Raw genomic sequence first — 23,403 nt, 5'->3', positions numbered from 1 at the left:
TTCAATGAACCTTGCATGTAATGAAATCTCTAAAACTTTGCTGAACCAGTTGGTATATACGGTATGTGATTTTAAAGCATCACCAGCACATTATAATTTATTAATCAGTCAGAAATCTGGCAACTGCAATGAAGTTGTCACCACTTTCCAGTGGTGTCAATAAAGAAAAGTGACATTAGCATGAAAACTAAGCAACTATTTCTAACATTTAAAAGTTAACTTTACAAACTTTGTTCACATAGAAATACTGTTCTCTCTGGTCCAAATCTAATTTCAGGTATTTCTGGCTCCACCACTCCACAATCTTTAAACTTGTTTAAAATTTACCTTTTGCATACCAGTACAATACACAATTTTCATTTAATATTACATTTTCTGCTTTATTACATGACTCAAAAAAAATCTCAGTGCTGGAGGAAATCAGCATGTCACTTGGAAAGCAATAGGGTTCAAAGGTTATCATTATCACATTATAATACATTAATAATGTAATGTACAAAATATAATTCAACTTTTGTCTGCCATAATGTAAAGAATCACTATGCACATTGCCCAGCCCCCTTAACAATAGGAGAAAGGGAAGCAAAAGAGAGTTCCTTCAGAGATTCTGATTGTCCATGGATTTGCCTCCATCGCTCCTGCAGTCACAAAGACTCCACTTCATACCATCGGCAACCTGAGCTCTAGATCCAAACCTCCAATATATCAGGAAGGCTTCAGTGCCCAAAGCACTTTGGGAGCCCTTCTTGCCCTCAGCACCCTCTGGAATCCCAGTTCTGCTACTTGGTTTTCATGAACCAGTCTCCAGCAGCCCTCAGCCTGCGTAGGTCCTTTGTCAGCAAGTCATTCAGCTGCCGAGCCCATTGCAGTTCTGCTGTTATGGTCCTGGAGGACCATGCTTCTCCTTCTCAAGGTGGGTTGCTTTCCCCCATTCCTTGTGCCCTGCGTCAGTCAGCTGCTCCCCCAGAGTCTGCAACCCCTTGTGGTACGTGGCCCGGCACAGGAGTCGCCATCTTGGGCACTGACCTCATGGTGACAGGATTTTTTAAAAACACAGCTTTGCCTCCTTTAACAGGCTACTGAAAGCCCATACAGAGCTGTTGGCATTGGAACTGGGCAGAAGGACCTTGTGGAGCAGTACTGAGTCTCTGCACTGTGGTCTCCCAGGTTCACAGCAGTGACAAGGTTGCCGTTGCAGCAACTCTGGTAGTGCTGCTTGTTTTTACATTGGCAATAGACAGTCAGCATTTCAGGCCTGAGCACTTCTTCAGGTATGAAAGCCCATTGCTTTCTGTGGAGGCTGCGTGATCTGCTGAGTTTCACCAGCACTTTTTTTGAATTGCACTAAGTTCCCCAGCATCTGCAGACTTCTTGTTTATCTTTTCATTACCAATATCCCAGCACGATGCAATTGAGATCACTCTCCCTTGTGTGCTAGTTCAGCTTTTGAGCAAACTACTGCCCCAGAGCAGTGCAGAAGATGTGTAACACTCTCAGGGGAGTTGCATTTGAGAGGGGATGTGAAATTGAGTTGTCACCTGTTTCTTCAGCATGCCTAGAAGAATGCACAAGCCAAGCTTTGCAAAAAGCTGAGAGAGTTCTACCTGATGACCTAACCAATATTTATCCTTCAATCACAATAAAAAATGCTCATTTGGTTGTTATCATATTGCAGCTTCTCCAAATTTATTTCCATTCTCAACAAGGGCAGCATGGTTGATGTAGCATTTAGTGCAAAGTCATTGCAGTACCAGTGATCGGGACCGGGGTTTGAATCCCTGCTACCTGTAAGGAGTTTGTACATTCTCCCTGTGCCTGTGTGGGTTCCTGTGGGGGCTCTGGTTTCCTCCCACCATCTGAAATGTACCAGAGATGTAATTGGGTGGCATGGGCTTGTGGGCCGAACGGCTTGTTACTAGCTGTATGTATGTCTTTTTTTATAAAAAAAACTCTACTTGTCTATAAGTGTAGTGGTGAAGAAAGATGTTATTTAATGAATGCCTTTTTGGTTTAGTGAAGATTTTTATTTAACTGCAATGTCATGGTGTACTGAAGATTGGTTTTCTACATTAAAGGTGCTATGTACATGCAATGTGAATATTTTTTGACTCCTAATGTGTTTCAGCACTTAATGGAATCCATAAAAGATTAATATTCATATCCTCACTGTTAGCATCAGAGATTTCAGTAATGGCTTGAGCACAGCTGAGGATAAAGAAGCAACATGGTCTATCTCTCAGGAATAAAGGTCTAGGACTAAGAATGTACCAAAACTTGACATTTACATAAAGGTCAACTGCTCTGGGTGCTGCTGTGCTAATATCACTGTAGGGAAAGCAAGGTATCACAGCACTGCAATTAAACAGAACAGACTGTGTTAAGATCACAGGAGTTAAATAGGAGAAAGCTGTGCTTCTATTACCACAGTAAAGTAGCAAAACAGCAGTCACTTTGCTACAAACCATGAATGGTGTAAATTAGTTGTAGTGTGGGGTGAAAATTTGTGGCTATTCTAGCAAACTCCTGCTGTAAATTTGAAATGTATTAATTACACTGGGATTTGTTGTATCCTGACAGACTAAAGAAAGAGATTCTAGGGTGCCAGTCTGTGATATCAGGTGCTTCTATTTCCAAATGAGATCAATAAGACCAAATGTGAACAGTCATGATAATTCTGCTCTTCTCAACCCAAGACCAGCAATAGTTTTGATATTGTATTAGCCCAAATCAGAATCAGAATTTATTGTCATGAACAAGTCGTGAAATTCATTGTTTTGCAGTAGCATTACAGTGCAAACCACCTTACAACAATAAATTTAAAAAAGAAATCCTACACCAAGTAATCCTGCAGCAAATACCAACCTCACTGCTTTAACTGGAACTGAACTACACTAACAAAGGAACAGCAATGGAAAATTAGAAACATAGAAAATAGGTGCAGGAGTAGGCCATTTGGCCCTTCAAGCCTACACCACCATTCATTCTGATCACGGTTGATCATCCACTCAGTACCCTGTTCGAGCTCCCCCTAGTCACAAGTACTAAATCTAACTCTCTTAAATTAGCTATGGAACCGGCCTCAATCACTTCCTGTGGCAGAGAATTCCATAAATTCACCACCCTCTGAGAGAAAAAATTCTTCCTCATCTCAGTCCTAAAGGACTTCCCCTTTATCCTTAAACTGTGACCCCTGGTTCTAGACCTGCTCAACATTGGGAACAATCTTCCTGCATCTAGCCTGTCAAATCACTTAAGAATTTTGAACATTTCTATTAAATCTCCTCTTAATCGTCTAAACTCCAGTGAGTACAAGCCCAGTCGTTCTAGCCTTTCTTCATATTGCAAGTCCCGCCATCCCTGGCATCAATCTGGTAAACCTTTTCTGCACTCTCTCCATGGCAATGATGTCCTTCCTCAGATAAGGAGACCAAAACTGAACACAATACTCCAAGTGAGGTCTCACCAAGGCCCTATACAACTGCATTAATACCTCTCTGCTCCTGTACTCGAATCCTCTTGATATGAACGCCAACATACCATTTGCCTTTTTTACTGCTTGCTGCACCTGCATGCCCACTTTTAATGACTGATGCACAGCGACACCGAGGTCTCTTTGCATCTCCCCTTTTCCTAATTGGATACCATTAAGATAGTACTCAGCCCTCCCATTCTTTCCTCCAAAGTGGACAACCACACACTTATCCACATTATATTGCATCTGCCATGCATTTGCCCACTCACCCAACTTGTCCAAGTCACCCTGCACACTCTTAACAGCCTCTACACAGCTTACAATCCCACCCAGCTTCGTCTCGTCTGCAAACTTGGAAATACTGTTTTCTATTTTCTCATCTAAATCATTAATGTATATCGTAAATAACTGGGGTCCCAGCACTGAGCCTTGTGGTACCCCACTAGTAACTGACTGCCATTCCAAAAAGTACCTGTTTATTCCCACTCTTTGCTTCCTATCTGTCAACCAATTCTCTATCCACCTCAATACCATATCCCTTATACCTTGTGGCTTAAGTTTGTACAGTAATCTCCTGTGTGGGACCTTATCAAAAGCCTTCTGAAAATCCAGGTAAACCACATTACTGGTTCTCCCCTATCCACTCTACTAGTTACATCCTCAAAAAATTCAATAAGATTATTCAGACACGATTTTCCCTTCATAAAACTATGCTGCTCTGACCAATGAATTCACCACTTTCCAGATGTGCTGCAATCACATCTTTAATAACTGACTCTAACATTTTTCCCACTACCGATGTCAAACTAACTGGTCTATAATTCCCTGATTTCTCTTTCCCTCCCTTTTTAAAAAGTGGAGTTACTTTAGCCACCCTCCAGTCCTCAGGAACTACTCCAGAATCTAAAGAGTTTTGAAAAATTATCAACAATGCATCCACTATTTCATGGGCTACTTCCTTTAGCACTCTGGGATGCAGACCATCTGGCCCTGGGGACTTGTCTGCCTTTAATCCCTTCAATTTATCCAACACAACCTCATAACTTGCACTTATTTTCCCTAGTCCTTCCGTCACACTAGCCCCATGGTCCCCTATTATTTCCTGAAGATTATTCATATTTTCCCTAGTGAAGACTGAACTAAAGTAGTTATTTAATTGGTCTGCCATGGCCTTGTTCCCCATGACCAGTTCACCTGTTTCTGACTGCAAGGGACCCACATTTGTCTTTACTAGTCTCTTTCTCTTTACATATCTATAAAAACTTTTGCAGTCAATTTTTATGCTCCCTGCCAACTTTCTCTCATTATCTCTTTTGCCTTTCCTGATTAATCCCTTTGTCTTCCTCTGTAGAACTCTGAATTTCTCCCAATCCTCTGGTATTCTGTCTTTCCTGCCTGGTCTATACGCTTCCTCTTTACACTTGATACTCTCCCTGATTTCCCTTGTTATTCAAGGATGTACTACCCTCCTTGAGTTATTCTTTTTCCAAACCGGGATGAACAAACGCTGTATTTCATCCAGGTGATCCTTAAATGCTTGCCATTGCCTTTCTACAGTTAATCCTTTAAGTAACATTTGCCAAACTAACTTAATCAATTTGCGTTTCATACCCTCAAAGTCACCCTTCTTTAAGTTCAGAACCTGAGTTACAGATTAACCCCATCACTTTCCAGCCTAATGTAAAATTCCACCATTTTGTGGTCACTCTTGCCCAAAGGGCTTCGCACAACAAGATTGTTAACTAACCCTTCCTCTTTACTCAGAACCCAGTCTAGAATGGCCTGTTCCCTCGTTGGTTCTTCAACATACTGGGTTAGAAAATTATCCCATATACCTTCTAAGAAATCGTCCTCATCAGTACCCTTACCAATTTGATTCATCCAGTCTATATGGAGATTAAAGTCACCCATTATAACTGTCTTGCCTTTGTTGCACACATTTCTAATTTCCCATTTAATGCCATCCCCAACCTCCCTACTACTGTTAGGTGGTCTATATACAACTCCCACTAATGTCTTCTGCCCCCTTGAATTTTGCAGCTCTACCCACATTGATTCCACATCATTCAAGCTAAATTCCTTCCTTTCTATTGCTTTTAACTCTCTCTAACCAACAATGCTACCCCACCTCCTTTTCCTTTCTGTCTGTCCCTCCTGACTTCTGGCTGCTCACCCTCCCCCTCCAGAATGCTAGGGACTTGATCTGAGACATCCCTGACCCTGGCACTTGGGAGGCAACGTACCAACCGAGATCCCCAATTTCATCCAGCAAACCTCCTATCTGCTCCTCTAACCCTCTTTCACAGGAGGTTTAATTTCTTCCAGTTTCAAAATGTCTCTCTGGAATCATGTGACACAACATTACTTGTTTCAGTTTCATTTCTGTACAAAACACAACTTGTCACTTCACATCCACAAACTTCAGACCTCATCTCTGTTTAAGAGGTTATATGACTCCGTAAAGCAGTGATTCTCAACCTTTTTCTTTCCATTCACATGCCTCTTTAAGCATTTCTTATTGCAATAGGTGCTGTGTGATTAATAAGGGATTGCTTAAGGTAGTATGTGGGTGGAATGAAAAAAGTTTGAAAACCACTCTTTTAATTGTCCCTAATTGACTCGTTATGTGCACAGTTTCATAACCCCAAAGGAAATGGGCCAATGACCATTTTTCTCAAGCAAAATAATTCAGTAACAATTGGGTCTAGAACAGTGATTCTCAACCTTCCCTTCTCACTCACTTACCACTTTAAGCAATCCCTTATTAATCACAGAGCACTTATGGCTTAAGGATTCCTTAAAGTGGTATGTGAGTGGAAAGAAAAGGGTTGAGAACCATTGCCGTAAAGTCTACACAGGTAATTCCAATGGTACTCGAGTTTTGAAACCGCTGCCAGCATAATACTGAATGTACACAAAAATGCTTTTAAAAACCACACAGAATACTTGAGTTTTCATTTGGAAACTACTTCAGCTTTATGGCTTTTTTTTCCAGACGCATCGACTCTGAAAATGAACTCTGAATTTCTGTAAATGTAATGTGATCTGAGTGTGACCCTGTATCCACAAACTAACTTACTAAGAAATGTATATTTTATAACTAAAGATGAACACAAATCTGATACAGGTGGTACGGTGGGCATAGCGGTTAGTACAACGCTTTTACAACACCAGCAATCGGGATTGGGTTTCGAATCCCCCACTGTCTGTAAGGTGTTTGTATGTTCTCCCTGTGTCTGCGTGGGTTTTCCCTGGGTGCTCTGGTTTCCTCCCACCTATCAAAAAGGTACTGGGGTGTATGCTAATTGGGTGTTAATTGGGCAGCACTGACCCGTGGCCCAAAATGGCCTGTTACTGTGCAGTATGTCTAAATTAAAAAAAAATTTTAAATTAAAAATAAAATTTAAAGAACATGACGTTTGTTTTCCCTCATGAAACTCGGTTGCAAAGTGATGCTTAAAAGATGTTAGCTTCTCAAGAATAGTTTTTGTACAGTGAATACATTGCAATGAACTCTATCACTAATTTACATATTTTAATCAAAAGTACAGTTAATCACATTTTCCTTGTTATCATAGTTTCTTTCTTTAATTAAGTGAAAAGATTTGCATTCATCTGGGATTCTGCTGTTTTGAACTAGAGGAGAAATTTCCTTACTGAAACTGAGTGTCATAGCCTACGTGTAAAGATACATTTTTATCATAGGGAGAGTTATTAATATTAATGAAATAAGTGCACTTCCTTTTCCCACGACTGGTGAAGAACAACAATTTAAAGAGACATAAGTTATGTTGAGAGTTCAACTACAGTCACATTCCAAACAGCAGTATGGGGAGAATAAAATAGAATTAATTCAGGGTTAACAACCTGGATGCTTGATGTAGATTTGGGCTGAAGGGGCATTTCAAGAGTTGTCTGTTTATCCAATTTTTTTAATAGGAGAGGTGATTTCCACAGACCTATGCTTGATTATGCTTTTGTACACCACCCCAAAAAGATCATTATTAAAATGATTTTTTTCAGTGCAAGGGTGGAATCATGAGCCCATTCTTCTGGTTATTGCCAATTTTATAGCCAATGGCAGTAGCATAACATCTGTGCAATACTCAAAAGTGCTGGAGAAACTCAATAGGTCATGTGTTGTCTGTAGGAAGTAAAGAGATATAACCAACATTTCGGGCCTCAGTCTTTTGTCAAGGTATGAACAAAAAGCAGGCAGGCCCCTGAGTAAGAAGGTGGCAGTGCGGTGGTGGGAGGAGGAGAGGAGAGGGATTTCTATTCCTTAGTTAATTTTCCTAACTTGGGTATCCTTCCTCACTGTCTGCTACACTACAAATGAACTAATCATGTTAACAAGACTGTCATCCAAATTGCTAATAACAGTAGACACAATACCGACCTCTTTGGCATCCCACTGCCCATGGGGCTCCAATCAGCAAATCGGGTCTCTTCGACTACCCTTTAACTCTTGCACTAAGGTAGTTTTGAATCTTTTTGGCCAGCTCAAATTGGATCCCCTGGGATTCCAAATTAGCCTACCATTGAAGGACCTTGTCAAAGGTCTTACTAAAGTCCACAGAGATTGTGTCCATTGCCCTGCCCTCATCAATCCACTTGTCATCTTTTTAAAAAAAATCAATTTAATGAGATATGATCTGACAAACATAAAACCATGCTGACTACCTCTAGTCATTCCCTGCTTATCCAAATGCAGGAAGATTCTGTCCCTCAGAATCCCCTCCAGCAACTTTCCCACTACTAATATCAAGTTCACCGGCCTTTAGTTCCCTACCTAGTCCTTGCAATTCTTTTTAATGAAGTCTTCTGGCAATGCACCTAAGGCTAAAGGTGATGCAGATATATCTCTGCAAGGGCCTCTGCAATTTCTTCTCTAGGTTCCCACAAAGGTGAGGGTGCACTTGGTCAGGCCCTGGGGATATGTCACCTTAAGGTCTTTGAAGCAAAAGAGATGTAATTAGGAATTGTCAACAAGTTATTTTGGTCTGGGTATTTAAACTGGGCAGTATACAATACAAAAGTATTGTACAATACAATACAGTATACACAAAAGAGTCTGGAAAAACAACCAACTGAAAAACCTCACAAAGATAAGCGTATACAGAGCCGTTGTCATACCCACACTCCTGTTCGGCTCCGAATCATGGGTCCTCTACCGGCACCACCTACGGCTCCTAGAACGCTTCCACCAGCGTTGTCTCCGCTCCATCCTCAACATCCATTGGAGCGCTCACACCCCTAACGTCGAGGTACTCGAGATGGCAGAGGTCGACAGCATCGAGTCCACGCTGCTGAAGATCCAGCTGCGCTGGATGGGTCACGTCTCCAGAATGGAGGACCATCGCCTTCCCAAGATCGTATTATATGGCGAGCTCTCCACTGGCCACCGTGACAGAGGTGCACCAAAGAAAAGGTACAAGGACTGCCTAAAGAAATCTCTTGGTGCCTGCCACATTGACCACCGCCAGTGGGCTGATAACGCCTCAAACCGTGCATCTTGGCGCCTCACAGTTTGGCGGGCAGCAGCCTCCTTTGAAGAAGACCGCAGAGCCCACCTCACTGACAAAAGGCAAAGGAGGAAAAACCCAACACCCAACCCCAACCAACCAATTTTCCCTTGCAACCGCTGCAATCGTGTCTGCCTGTCCCGCATCGGACTGGTCAGCCACAAACGAGCCTGCAGCTGACGTGGACTTTTTACCCCCTCCATAAATCTTCGTCCGCGAAGCCAAGCCAAAGAAAGAAAGATACAATACACTTTGAATCCCACCATAATTTATGCGTGCTTTCGGTTCTTTGGCTCATGGACAGCAAGGTGCAATTTAAAAAAAAAGATTACATATTTTGAGATTTTTCTGGTTAAATTGTAAATATTTTGGTAACAATGAAAAGAAGGGGAATGTATGAAAAAATGTTTGCAAAATTTTCCTATAAATCAACATATTCCTCTGCTGTTTGTTTTAATGAGCAAACAACATTTAAAGTTATTGTGACTTTATCAGTTAAGATGAAGAGCTACTGGGAGGGAAATTGTGAAAATGCTGGCTAATTCAAAGATGCATATTTCATTTAGATGTTCTGAATAATTAAGATGGAGTTACAGTGATGAAAAATTTCATGAACCAAATTTAATTTTAAGAATTAATCTTTATTATCAACATTATAATAATCTCCTAAAATTAGGAGCACGTATTACAATGCACAATAACTGATGTAGCTTGCTTCTGATGAAGGAGGCCTACTAATATTATGCTGTGATCTCATTTATTGATTGTTACAAGCAGTGAGGACTAACTGAACTTGACCAATTTTGTGGGTCATAAGGGGCAGTTAAAGCTTGAATGCATTAATTGAAGCCAGCCTACTTGGAGGAAACCTGCAGCGAGGCAACAGCATTTGCTGCTCGTCTTCTGAATCTCATTCTGGTCTGGGAGATGTTGAAGAATGGCTTTTACGTCAGAATGAGCGGCCAAGCTTCATTGTTTTTCAACACCCCAATGAGGCTTTAGTTGAAAAATATACCAAGAGTAAGGATTGGCCAGACCAGTTTGTGGCCTGGTGTCAAGCCTCATGGACTTTGATAGAGTTCCATAGCCTTGCACTTATTATAAAGGTTGGAGAATGAGTCTTCAAATGTTGTATCCCAACATTTGTACAAGTGACATCAGACGTGGTGAATGCACCACAATCATATATCTTTTTATCTATCGAAATCGGTATCTGCCATCATACCCCAGACACTTTGTGGACTGAGCGGTTCAATCAATAAAGTGACAGCATTCCAGCAAATGCACGATGCTTGCATGCTGCGGTCTCTCTCACAAGAAAGAATGGGACATAATGGGCAAGAGTGAATTCACCACAGAGCACTGTTGCTTTAATTGGAGCAGCCATAATTTAGTCTACATCCTGTGTAGATAATGGGATCTCATACCTAATCCTGCTTCTTGTATCCCAGTTCCCTTTGTCCATAGTCTCTTCTAATATCTAAGTAGTAAATTGTGTGAACGCTTGCTCTGGGATCTTGGAAAATTACCAAATAAAATATGCCCCAAGTTTCACTTAAGTTTGTTTCCCCTTTAAAACGGCCAACACAGTTTGTGGTAGAACAATTAAAAAATGTGATGGAGTACTCTCAGTGAATTTCCCTGCCGCCAGTTCTGATATTGACTCTGTGCAGTTTAGAATGTTAACCCGGAGTCAGAGATTGCATGACAGAAATGGGCAGGGAGAAGGCAAGAAGAAAAAGGTGGAACAAAAATAAACTCTTAAGGAGGAACTTTCTGCAAGCGCTTCTCCATATCAATGGAATAGGGAGTATTTTTGAAAAGGCCCAGATTCTCTAGGGATTTATTTGTAGTATCTGTCACTTTGGCTGCAAAGCAGGGCCAGAAAATTTTGTCAATGGTGAATTTATCCTCCAAGATTGATATTCTACATTTCCAACTTCTATGGGATGATGCTGGAGATGTAGAAAACAGCTTGTAATTTTTAGGATTCCAGCATATTAGAGAGGAAATAAATGTTCTCCATTCAAGGAGGACTAAATTCATCTTCCTTTGGATCAGGCAGGGTCCTTTGACTTTGCTTTTTAAGGTGCCAGATTCTGAGATGAGCAAAAATGAAAGGGATTCTATTCCTCAAGTACTCAGCTGATGTATGGCCTTGCCCGCCAAATTTCCCCTCCAAGTACTGACCAGGCCTGAGCCTGACTAGCTTCTGAGATCAGACAATCTCAGACATATTTAGGCTGTTAGGTTTCTGTGGAATGGTTACAGTTTAAACTTTTAAATTTAATTCAGGCTACACTGTTAGTGCAGTGGTTAGTACAACACTATTACAATGCCAGGGACTCAGGTGTGAATTTGGTGCTGTATGTAAGGAGTTTAAATATTCCTTGTGTCTGAGAGAGTTTCCTCCGGATGCTCCAGTTTCCTCCAATATTTCAAAGATTTAGACGGGGTTAGAAGGTTAATTGGTCACATGAGTGAATTTGGGCTGCACAGGCTTTTGGGCCAGAGGGGCTTGTTACCACGCTGAATTTCTAAATTAAATAAAAAATCCACATCATTCTATGTGCAGTCTGTGATATGCAGCATATACTGTATAAATTGGCTGATTATATGCTTAAGTAGTTCAGGATGACATTAATTTAATCTTCATAGACTGAGGAATCCAGGCACAGAGGCATGGCTGCTGCTTGCTGAGTATGTGGCCTTGATAGACAACATACTTATCATACTAATGGCTAAGAATGTCTTTGTAATGATGTGACAGAAATGCTTATTTTCACGAGGCAGCAAAAAGTGCACCATCTTTGTTCAACTGCAGTCAAAATAGTCCTCAAAACTAAGTTCGCATTTCTATCTATAAACATTTTCTGCCAAATTTTCTTTTTAATTCAACTACAGCTTGGTGTATTTGCAGAGCAGTAAAATCATATAAACTTAACCTGCAGGTCAGGGAAGTTTAGATAAGAGACATAGTTAATGTTTCTGCATGGACACCCTTTCTCTTTTCATAGATACTGTCTGAGCTGCCAGGTGTTTCCAGCTTATTTTATTTGCTTCAGACATCCAGCATTTGTATTTTCATTTCAAGTATTCCAAATCATTGATTCTGCTTTCCCAAAATTCCCTCCATCAGGCTCAAAGTCACAGTGTGGAAACTTGCCCCTCGGCCCAACTTGCCCCTCGGCCCAACTTGCCCCTCGGCCCAACTTGCCCCTCGGCCCAACTTGCCCCTCGGCCCAACTTGCCCCTCGGCCCAACTTGCCCCTCGGCCCAACTTGCCCCTCGGCCCAACTTGCCCCTCGGCCCAACTTGCCCCTCGGCCCAACTTGCCCCTCGGCCCAACTTGCCCCTCGGCCCAACTTGCCCCTCGGCCCAACTTGCCCCTCGGCCCAACTTGCCCCTCGGCCCAACTTGCCCCTCGGCCCAACTTGCCCCTCGGCCCAACTTGCCCCTCGGCCCAACTTGCCCCTCGGCCCAACTTGCCCCTCGGCCCAACTTGCCCCTCGGCCCAACTTGCCCCTCGGCCCAACTTGCCCCTCGGCCCAACTTGCCCCTCGGCCCAACTTGCCCCTCGGCCCAACTTGCCCCTCGGCCCAACTTGCCCCTCGGCCCAACTTGCCCCTCGGCCCAACTTGCCCCTCGGCCCAACTTGCCCCTCGGCCCAACTTGCCCCTCGGCCCAACTTGCCCCTCGGCCCAACTTGCCCCTCGGCCCAACTTGCCCCTCGGCCCAACTTGCCCCTCGGCCCAACTTGCCCCTCGGCCCAACTTGCCCCTCGGCCCAACTTGCCCCTCGGCCCAACTTGCCCCTCGGCCCAACTTGCCCCTCGGCCCAACTTGCCCCTCGGCCCAACTTGCCCCTCGGCCCAACTTGCCCCTCGGCCCAACTTGCCCCTCGGCCCAACTTGCCCCTCGGCCCAACTTGCCCCTCGGCCCAACTTGCCCCTCGGCCCAACTTGCCCCTCGGCCCAACTTGCCCCTCGGCCCAACTTGCCCCTCGGCCCAACTTGCCCCTCGGCCCAACTTGCCCCTCGGCCCAACTTGCCCCTCGGCCCAACTTGCCCCTCGGCCCAACTTGCCCCTCGGCCCAACTTGCCCCTCGGCCCAACTTGCCCCTCGGCCCAACTTGCCCCTCGGCCCAACTTGCCCCTCGGCCCAACTTGCCCCTCGGCCCAACTTGCCCCTCGGCCCAACTTGCCCCTCGGCCCAACTTGCCCCTCGGCCCAACTTGCCCCTCGGCCCAACTTGCCCCTCGGCCCAACTTGCCCCTCGGCCCAACTTGCCCCTCGGCCCAACTTGCCCCTCGGCCCAACTTGCCCCTCGGCCCAACTTGCCCCTCGGCCCAACTTGCCCCTCGGCCCAACTTGCCCCTCGGCCCAACTTGCCCCTCGGCCCAACTTGCCCCTCGGCCCAACTTGCCCCTCGGCCCAACTTGCCCCTCGGCCCAACTTGCCCCTCGGCCCAACTTGCCCCTCGGCCCAACTTGCCCCTCGGCCCAACTTGCCCCTCGGCCCAACTTGCCCCTCGGCCCAACTTGCCCCTCGGCCCAACTTGCCCCTCGGCCCAACTTGCCCCTCGGCCCAACTTGCCCCTCGGCCCAACTTGCCCCTCGGCCCAACTTGCCCCTCGGCCCAACTTGCCCCTCGGCCCAACTTGCCCCTCGGCCCAACTTGCCCCTCGGCCCAACTTGCCCCTCGGCCCAACTTGCCCCTCGGCCCAACTTGCCCCTCGGCCCAACTTGCCCCTCGGCCCAACTTGCCCCTCGGCCCAACTTGCCCCTCGGCCCAACTTGCCCCTCGGCCCAACTTGCCCCTCGGCCCAACTTGCCCCTCGGCCCAACTTGCCCCTCGGCCCAACTTGCCCCTCGGCCCAACTTGCCCCTCGGCCCAACTTGCCCCTCGGCCCAACTTGCCCCTCGGCCCAACTTGCCCCTCGGCCCAACTTGCCCCTCGGCCCAACTTGCCCCTCGGCCCAACTTGCCCCTCGGCCCAACTTGCCCCTCGGCCCAACTTGCCCCTCGGCCCAACTTGCCCCTCGGCCCAACTTGCCCCTCGGCCCAACTTGCCCCTCGGCCCAACTTGCCCCTCGGCCCAACTTGCCCCTCGGCCCAACTTGCCCCTCGGCCCAACTTGCCCCTCGGCCCAACTTGCCCCTCGGCCCAACTTGCCCCTCGGCCCAACTTGCCCCTCGGCCCAACTTGCCCCTCGGCCCAACTTGCCCCTCGGCCCAACTTGCCCCTCGGCCCAACTTGCCCCTCGGCCCAACTTGCCCCTCGGCCCAACTTGCCCCTCGGCCCAACTTGCCCCTCGGCCCAACTTGCCCCTCGGCCCAACTTGCCCCTCGGCCCAACTTGCCCCTCGGCCCAACTTGCCCCTCGGCCCAACTTGCCCCTCGGCCCAACTTGCCCCTCGGCCCAACTTGCCCCTCGGCCCAACTTGCCCCTCGGCCCAACTTGCCCCTCGGCCCAACTTGCCCCTCGGCCCAACTTGCCCCTCGGCCCAACTTGCCCCTCGGCCCAACTTGCCCCTCGGCCCAACTTGCCCCTCGGCCCAACTTGCCCCTCGGCCCAACTTGCCCCTCGGCCCAACTTGCCCCTCGGCCCAACTTGCCCCTCGGCCCAACTTGCCCCTCGGCCCAACTTGCCCCTCGGCCCAACTTGCCCCTCGGCCCAACTTGCCCATGCCAACGAAAATATCCCACTCATACTTGTCTCACCTGTCTGTGTTTGGCTTGAATCCCTCTGAACCCATCCTATTCATGTCGCCATTCATTTTTTTTTCCTGTAACATTGCAATAGTATCTGCCTCAACCACTTCCTCTGGCAGCCTACTCCACACACCCACCACCCTCTGAGTTTTAAAAAAAAGTAACCCATCTCGTTCCTGTTAATTCTCTTCCCTGATCTTAATCCTTTGTCTTCCGGTTACTGATTCCCCTACTCTGGGCAAAATACTCTGAACGTTCACCTGATCTTGTACATCTCTGAAATGACTCCTCATCTTCCAAAGAATAAAGTAAAAACATGATGTCAAAAAGAAACTTAACAGGTCACACAGCAGACTTTATGTAATAAAGATAATGCCACAGTGCTGACATTTCAAGCCTGAGCTCTTCATCAAGGTATGATCAAGGCAGAGAGAAGGCCAGCAGGAGGAACACAGGTCCACAGGCACGTGGCCATTGGTGGAAATGGGAAGGAGTGTCTTGGGGGGACCAGGGGAGGAAGTGGGAGGCAGGGGGGAGGTCAGAGGGGAGAGGTGGTAGGTAGGGGATGTCAGAGGGGAGACTTGGCATGCACGGGAGGTCCGAGGAGAGTTGGGGGGGGGGGGAGAGAATGAGAGGATTCAAGGGCTATAAGGATGAGAAGAAAGAGAGAGCTCAAAGAAGTAGATGGGAGGTGAGCTTCCCTGCCTGCCACTTCCACTGGCCATCCCAGCCATCAACCCCTCTCCCCACCTCCTCCCCCCCTCAGTCCCATAACTCCCTCCTTTGTGCTCTCCACCCATATCCACCTGTGATCTTGTGCCTGTGGACCTATGCTCCTCCCCTGCCAATATATTGATTATATATTGATGAAGGGCTCAGGCCTGAAACTTCAGTTACGTCTTTTTTTGAATATTTTTGATTTTACAGACTAGTGCATTTCAAACAATACAGGAGAACATTCATCCTTTTTTACAGAGTATATTATACCAAGTCTTTCCCTTCCCCTCCTCCCCCACCCCTCACCCCCTCTCCTACCCCAAAATGATAAATCAACCAACACATACTAGTTACAAAAGAAAATAAAACACAATAGAATAACAGTGGTTACAAATGGGTCACAGAACTAATCCAAAGGTAACATAAACAAAGAAGATACCCAAGAAACCTAAAGTACTCAGGAAAAAAAACAAAACAAAAAGAGGGAATGCAAAAAAAAACCCCAAAACTTGGGGCATGTCAACTGGGTCTCAGTGTCACTTCTTAAATCCTGGCATTCCGGGACTGCCAACAACTTACCATCCACCCCTCCTTTTAAAGAAAGGAAGTGGGGGAGGGGGGGGAAGAGTGTAATCATACCTGTATTCCAATGTACCGCAAGTACAGTTTCCATTCTTCAACATACGTGCTATACCTCCTCCTCATATTGTAGGTGATTTTCTTTGGGGGAACACAGCTCTACATCTCCTGGTGTTCAGCTGGGAGTCAGTCTTCCAGGAAACCACTATACATTTCCTGGCCATAGCCAAGGCGACCTTTACAAACTGATTTTGATAGTTGGACAATCTCAAACTCATGTCCATGATATTCTCCAGCAGGAACAGTTCTGCTTCTGATGGAAAGTCCACCCCTGTGATTTTTGTTTTCCCCAAAATATCCCCTAGTTATGTATCTTCATAAAATAAAGTACACCATGTTGCCTGCTGAGTTTCTCCGGCATTGTGTTTTTACTACAATCAGAGTACCTGCAGACCTTCATGTTTCACTCCAAAGAAGTGCTCCACTTCTCCCTGTAACTTGGTGCCAATTCCCCCCACCACCCGAGTCCCGACAACAGCCTTGTAAATCTTCTCTGCACCCTCTCCAGCTTGACAACATCTTTCTAAATTTAAATTTTAAAATTTAAAATTTTTTAGATTTAATTTAAAAAATATTTCCAGCACGGTAGAATCCGATTCCAGCCATTTAAACCCATGCCGTCCAATTATACACAAATTAATCTACAACCCTGTATGATTTTGGAGGTGGGAGGAATCTGGAGCACCTGGGGAAAACCCATCCTGACACAAGGGAATGTACTAACTCCTTAGAGACAGTTGGGTTGCAGGTGCTATAATAGCGTCACACTAAACGCTACGCTAATTATGCCGCCATTCGCGCTGACAAACTGACCAGGATCCTACTGCAATCTCTGGCAACCCCCTTCACTTTTCGCAATAGCAGATACCCAGTGTCATCTGCAACTTTGCTAATCATGACTTGCTTAGATCAGCCATTCTCAATTCCACCCCCTCCCCCCACCCACCCACCCACCCGGGGCCACAGCACATTTAAGCAAAAGCCTCATTTACTTTTCCCCTCAAGTAACATAAATATTTTTGGTTTTTATGTTAAGTTGGTAGAAGTGCGGAAATCAAAACTTGACCACTTCACAAGGAAGGGGGCCCATAATTTTTTTGAGCAGAGTTCGAAGAGGGGCATGACTAAAAAAAAGTTTGAGAAAATGGTTGGCTGATCAAAATGACTAACAGCATGGCCCAGCATCAAAACCTATAGTGCACCTCTAGTCATAGGCTTCTAGTTTGATTAAAATAACAAATTTTACTCCTTTAGTCAAAAAGATTGAAAGCAAGCAACTACAGTCCACTTAGCTCAATATGTGTCAAAGGAAAAATGACAGAAATTTAATTAAGGATGTTATAGTGGGGCACTTAAAAATTATGGTAATTAGGCAAAGCTAATGTGGTTTTGTGAAGTTAAAACCCATTTGGCTAACTTATTGGAGTTCTTTGAAGAAGTCACACGTGAATAAAAGAGAAGTGGTGGATGTATTAAGATTTCAAGAAGGTATTTGAGATTTTGCATCAAAAAGTTATTTTGGAAAAGAAAAGCTGATAGGTGGTAATATATTGGAATAGCAAATTAATTGGGTAATAGGAAATGGTGTAGACATAAATGATTTTTTTTCAAGTTGACAAGGTGGCGTGCCTTTGAGTTGGGACTTCAATGTATTATCATGGATCTTTGGTGGGGGGAGGAACAGAACTGTGTTATGCAGCAGGGACAAATTGGTGGAGGACCTTTGCACATATTAAACGTGAGGTCTATCCTATTGTATGCGCCAATGAACCAAATGTGGATGTCCGAGCTCGTATTGGTAGTATGCTGCAGCTCGTTACCGACATTAAAGTGAATTTCGTTTTGGAATGGAGATGTTGCGGCTTGAAGTTTCTTATTTGTCTTGCAGATCAGCAGCACCAGGAAGAAGCTTGAGGTGCAGCAAGAAAGATTGAGGAAAACATTAGGATCATATTTTGAGCAGGGCTGGTTGTGGCCTGGATAGAGAAATATAAAATCATGTCATAGGAGCAGAATTAGGACATTTGGCCCATCAAAGTTATTGCACTATTTGAATCATGGTTGACGTATTTTTCCTTTCAACCCCATTCTCTTGCCCTCTCCCACAACCTTCCCTAATCAAGACTATCAACCATTGCTTTCAACCCCATTCTCTTGCCCTCTCCCACAACCCTCCCTAATCAAGACCAATCAACCACTGCTTTAAATCTACCCAATGATGGCTGCCACAGTAGTCTGTGGGGCATAGAGAAAGTAAATAGTCACATTTTTTTCCTTAGGAGAGAAGAGTCTACAAGTAGAGGGAAAAGATTTAAAAGGAACCTAAAAAGCAATTTTTCCACAAAGGCAGTGATGCCAACATCAAGATCGTTACAGTTGTATCACTCAAAAGACATTTAAAAGAGGGAAATGAGTCAAATGCAGATAAATGGGACTAGCTTATGTGGAACACTTCATTGGTATGAAGAAATTGTCCGCAGTGCCTGTTTCCATACTATATAGCTTGATGACTTGTAGATTAAGATCATAACTTGAATGCAGAAAAAAAGATGGAGGCTAATTTCTGAGGGCAATCAAACTTGAAAAGGATGTTCCTCAGGTTCTCTTGAACAATAGTCAAGGACCATTGCTGGATTTGAAATGTCAGAAAAAAAGACACAGACTATTTTAGATAATGCATTTTTCTTGGAGATGATGTGCTGTAAGATCCTGTCTTTTAGAATCCATACTGTGATTGAGGAAGCAGTTCTTTGGCTAAAGGGAGGTAACAGAGGACCATGGGACGACTTTCTCTGTGGCATTTTTGAAAATGGTCAAGATTATGCTGTTTCGGATGTTCCCTTGCATGAACCCTTCTTCCAAGAAACAAGGTGTATATTGAGATTGTAAATGTGTGTCTTGAGTTTCTCTTTCCTCAAGATTTTGACCAACAGGCCTCTGTTCCTGAGGACTTGTTAGTTTATGGCACAAGTTATGTTTAAATATGCAGGCAAATATCTCATCAAAATATTAGTTTTTAATATCAAAAGCAACAAAGTTAATTGTAATGGGTTTTAACCACCTGAGACCCAAAGGAAATAGAAGTACCACTGATATTTTTCAATAATATTTGAGTGCTTTATATGAAGATCAAGTATCACTCAAAAAGCAAGGAGAACTAACATTTTTGATGAGATGTTTGTTTGCATATATACACATTACCTCGGCCATATTGATTTACATATTTATTAGTTTACCACTCACGTCTCTTTATAAAGAATGTCAAATTGCAGTCTTGGTATTATTTTTGTCTGATATGAGAATGCAGGAATATTCAAGATTCCATTTATTGTCAAGTACACCAAATAAACAAAAATCTTTTTCCTCTTTTTCCCCGTGGAGACATAGAGATTGCACTAATCCAGCGCCCCTATTGAGACAAGAAGCAAAAGAGAGTCTTCAGAGACACCAAGTGTCTGTTGATCCCACCACCTCCAGTGCTGCGCATCCTTTGACCCCGTAACCTCTGGAGCTGCAAGGTCTTCTGTCCGGCTCATGGATGAACTAGAGCTCCTTAGCTCCTGGTTTTGGACCTCCCCCCAAAGTAATTTTGAAGCTGTTAATGCCAGAGGCCCTTCAGGAATCCTGCTTGCCTTCAGTACCTTCCCAGATCCTGATAACTGATTCTTAAAACCGAGAGTGTTCTCCTGCTCTAGTGCTCTGCACTGCTTTCTTGGAGCTGCCACCCTTCATGTTTGGGTTGCCAAATGTGGGTGCTGCCATCTTAAATCCCAACTGTGGATTGTTGTCAAAGATCCAGCCCTAGCCTGCTCTTCAGGCATATTGTGAGTGCTGCTGCATGAATAATTCTGATGCAAAGTCCACAGACTGTACAACAGGCTTTAATTAGCTTAAACTTGTACACACCAGGTCTCACAGCACTCCTGGCACCATGTGTCTGACTGCTCCCAAAAGGGACCAGCTCGAGTCTTTATACTGGCTGATGATTGACAGCAGGCAGGTGGGGCCAGCCTCCCAGGTTGCCTACCTGCAGATACAGTGGTTGCCCCCTGCAGTAGGCTGGTAGGAGTGCAGCCAGTGTAATGGTTGTATCACCACACATTTAAAACTGCAGGGGTCTCTCTTGCAGGACAGCTGAGTAGTAGGACCCTGTTCAGGAGCACTGAAAGATTGTGTCCCCGCTTGCTGGGTCCATACCAGCAGCAGCACTGCTGTCACAGCAGTGTGTCCAAAAACAGGCCACTGGAACTGCCTGTGTCTCCAGCAATAAAACTTTGTAATCGCAATGGTGCACTACATTTGATCAAGATACCTTATCATGCAGGTGTGAATGTTGAAATATATTTCATGCCATTTTATACATTTTTAATTTTAACCAAAGCTCTTATTTTGTTGATATTGGGCTAACTTAGCATGGTTGAGGATAAAAGTAAAAACATGAACGAAACACTCAATACATCAAGTCATTCCCCTGCTTGTGCACATGTATTACACCTTTCTCAATGTGTTCGAAGATCATAGAACTAGTGAAAACATCTCAGATGACCTTTACTAGTTTTTGAAGCTTTTTCCTCATCTTTTTCACATAGATCATGCAGTTAAATAAATAACACAATTTAAGCAAATAACACCAAATGGATATAATACAGGTTTACAAATGGAACATACCGTAAATGACATTGCTCTTGGCTCAGAGCCAAGGTTCACCAAATCAGTTTGTTGAAAATGGAACCAGATTTTAAAAAGAATCAAAAAAATTACTGTAAAACATAGCAAGCCCCACACAATCGAGTGCTTTTGAAAAAAGAAATCTTAATGTTAGAACAAAACTTCAGTAATTTATCAGACTACCCATCTAATTTACCATCTGAATGTGGGTTATCCTTAATTCTTGAACCCAAATACCAGCCTGCACAAGGTTCAATATACATACTCTATATTTCCTGAAGAAAATGCATTTCATGACTGTTCAACAGTTATGTCTAACTTACCTGTACAAATCTGAGATTAATCCCTCATCAAAGCGAGAACACAAATTATTAAGAAGACGTTCATGTTGTCCATACAAGCAGATGTAATTGGAGACTGGTAGAGGTGTCAGTGATAAACAAGTTATGGAATCTACTGTGCTATATTTGTTCAAATGGATTTGGAAGTAGTTCCCAGTACTTGGACTACCTGTGACTATGTCTCGACCCTGTGGAAAAATATAAACAAATGAAACTTGGCAATACCATCATTGTTCCCTGAATGACATACAACATTGATTTTTGAAGAGGAATGGAAGGTTTTGTACAATACATCAAGGATTAAGGAATGATTTCTTTGCTTATGTGGTCCTATTGAATGGATGTACCTGTATTGAAAATTAGATAAAAGATTGTGAAGAAACTCCTTTCACAAAGGACCAGGATTCTCTGCAGCACACAAGCAGAAAATGGTGGAAACACTCAGCAGTTTAAGAGCCTGAAAGGGACAAGACTGTTTTTTGTTGAAACACCATTTCAAACACGATCGAAACTGGGAAGCATAGCTAGCGTTGGATTTAGTGCAACATTATTACATTGCCAGTTGACCTGGGTTTGTATCCAGCGCTGTCTGTAAGGAGTTTGTATGTTCTCCCTGTGACCTATGTGAGTTTCTTTTGGATTCTCTGGATTTCTCCCTCTCTCCAAAAACATACAGGGTTTGTAGGTTGATTGGTGAAATTGGGTGGCACTGGCTCATGAGCTAGAAGGACCTATTACTGTACTGTCTAAATTTAAAAATGAAAACCGAGAAGGGTAAAGTGGAACTGAGGTGGAAAGCAGCTTTGAGATCTGGTGAATTTGTGCTATTGCAGAAATAGGTCAAGGGAGTGCATTGAGCCAAGACCTCAGGATGTGAAGAGAACCATGAGTCTTTTTAATATTTTGTCTTCACTTCAGATTTACAGCATTGGCCATATTTTTTCTTTATGCTTCATTTTCCTAAAACTTTATCTGAAGAGATTGTGGACATGTTCAGCAGTGATGAGATCTAATTGTTGATGAGGTATTAATTACTTATTTTTTATTCCACTGAGTATTGTAACCATTTAATTAATGCAGGATGACAATCATCCTTAAGATGTGAGAAAGCAAGAAATGAAGCCATCAATCATTGAAAATTACAATTTGAGAATATTGATACAAAAATCTGAATGCAACAACAGTATTGAGTCCTAAAGACTAAACCTAGAATAGAACATAGAACAATTCAGGCCTTTCAACCTATAGTGTTGTGCTGGCCTAATAACCTACTCTAACTACTGCCCAGAATTTCCCCACTGCATAACACTCTATTTCTCTCAATTCCATTTACCTCTCTAGTAGGTACTAAGTGTAAAGGTTAAAATCTTGTGTTTTTAATTCTTAGTTGATTTTGTGCCTGTCTCTTTAAGAGAACTATTGTTTGTAGTGTTACCATATGATGTAATATGTGGTAATATCCGCCCAGCTACTAACAACTTACTCATTATTTGACAAGATGTAAAGGAAGCTTGAGCACAATAAATTTTTCTTTTAATTTTTGTACATCTTTAAAGTTTGTGTATCTTTTTAAAAACTTTTTATATCTTTTTATATTTTCATTATACAGTAAATGCTTTGTTATTCATTATTATGAAAGTCTTAATATGAAGCTATGCAAAATGTTTATCTGTTCTATCAACAAATTAAAATTATATAAACAGCCACAGAATTTGATTTGTTGGATTAAAGAGATCTAAATTTGGGATATTGTAGCCCATGCTTTGGAAGATGATACTTTGAAATTAGGATATATTAGAAGGTAAGTGTTAACTATAGTTTTATTCAAAGAAAAAGTTAATTGTAAACTTTGTTTGGGGGGAAAAAAGGCTCGTGAAATTTGTCTAAAAGAATTAACAACATGATTTATAGTCAAGAGGTATCCACACTGTCATAATAGAATATTCCAGAAGTCTTTGGGAATATGTCTGTAAATTGCACAGTTTGAAACTGGTAAATTGCACAGTTTGAAACTGAGCCAAGGTCTGGCCAGACAACTGTGACCTTGAAACTATAAGCCAGAGCTTTGGTAGCAGAATTGGCAGGAAGCCCAGAAGATGTTCTTATCCAGATAAGAAAAGTTGTGTGCATATCCACAGAGACAATTCAACCAGCAGCAGGCTTTCTTAAAAGGACCAAGTAAGATACAAGATTTAATTACAGTTCCCAGGAACCAGGAGAAACCAGTACCGAAGCCAGGATGCAGTGTGAAGAACTCAAAGATGGATAAGAAATCGTCTCATTGGGCTAAAGACATCAAACAAACAGCTCCTCTCAAAAAATGGTTTGAT

General features: G+C 43.8%; 1 protein-coding gene across 6 annotated transcripts in view; it reads right to left on the bottom strand.

Moving 5' to 3' along the window:
* Positions 1-23,403, bottom strand: part of cfap61 (cilia and flagella associated protein 61) — a 203,022-nt gene that overhangs the window by 22,935 nt on the left and 156,684 nt on the right. For all 6 annotated transcript variants that reach the window (XM_069932362.1, XM_069932361.1, XM_069932358.1 and 3 more), the window contains one exon: positions 21,056-21,261. In XM_069932362.1, the coding sequence (XP_069788463.1) occupies positions 21,056-21,261 (206 nt within the window). The remainder of the gene's footprint in view (positions 1-21,055; positions 21,262-23,403) is intronic.

The sequence above is a fragment of the Narcine bancroftii genome, chromosome 4 (genome assembly GCF_036971445.1).
Source record: "Narcine bancroftii isolate sNarBan1 chromosome 4, sNarBan1.hap1, whole genome shotgun sequence".
Taxonomy (NCBI): Eukaryota; Metazoa; Chordata; class Chondrichthyes; order Torpediniformes; family Narcinidae; genus Narcine; species Narcine bancroftii.
Note: the sequence above shows the minus strand (reverse complement) of the source record. Positions and strands in the feature narration are given on the sequence as shown.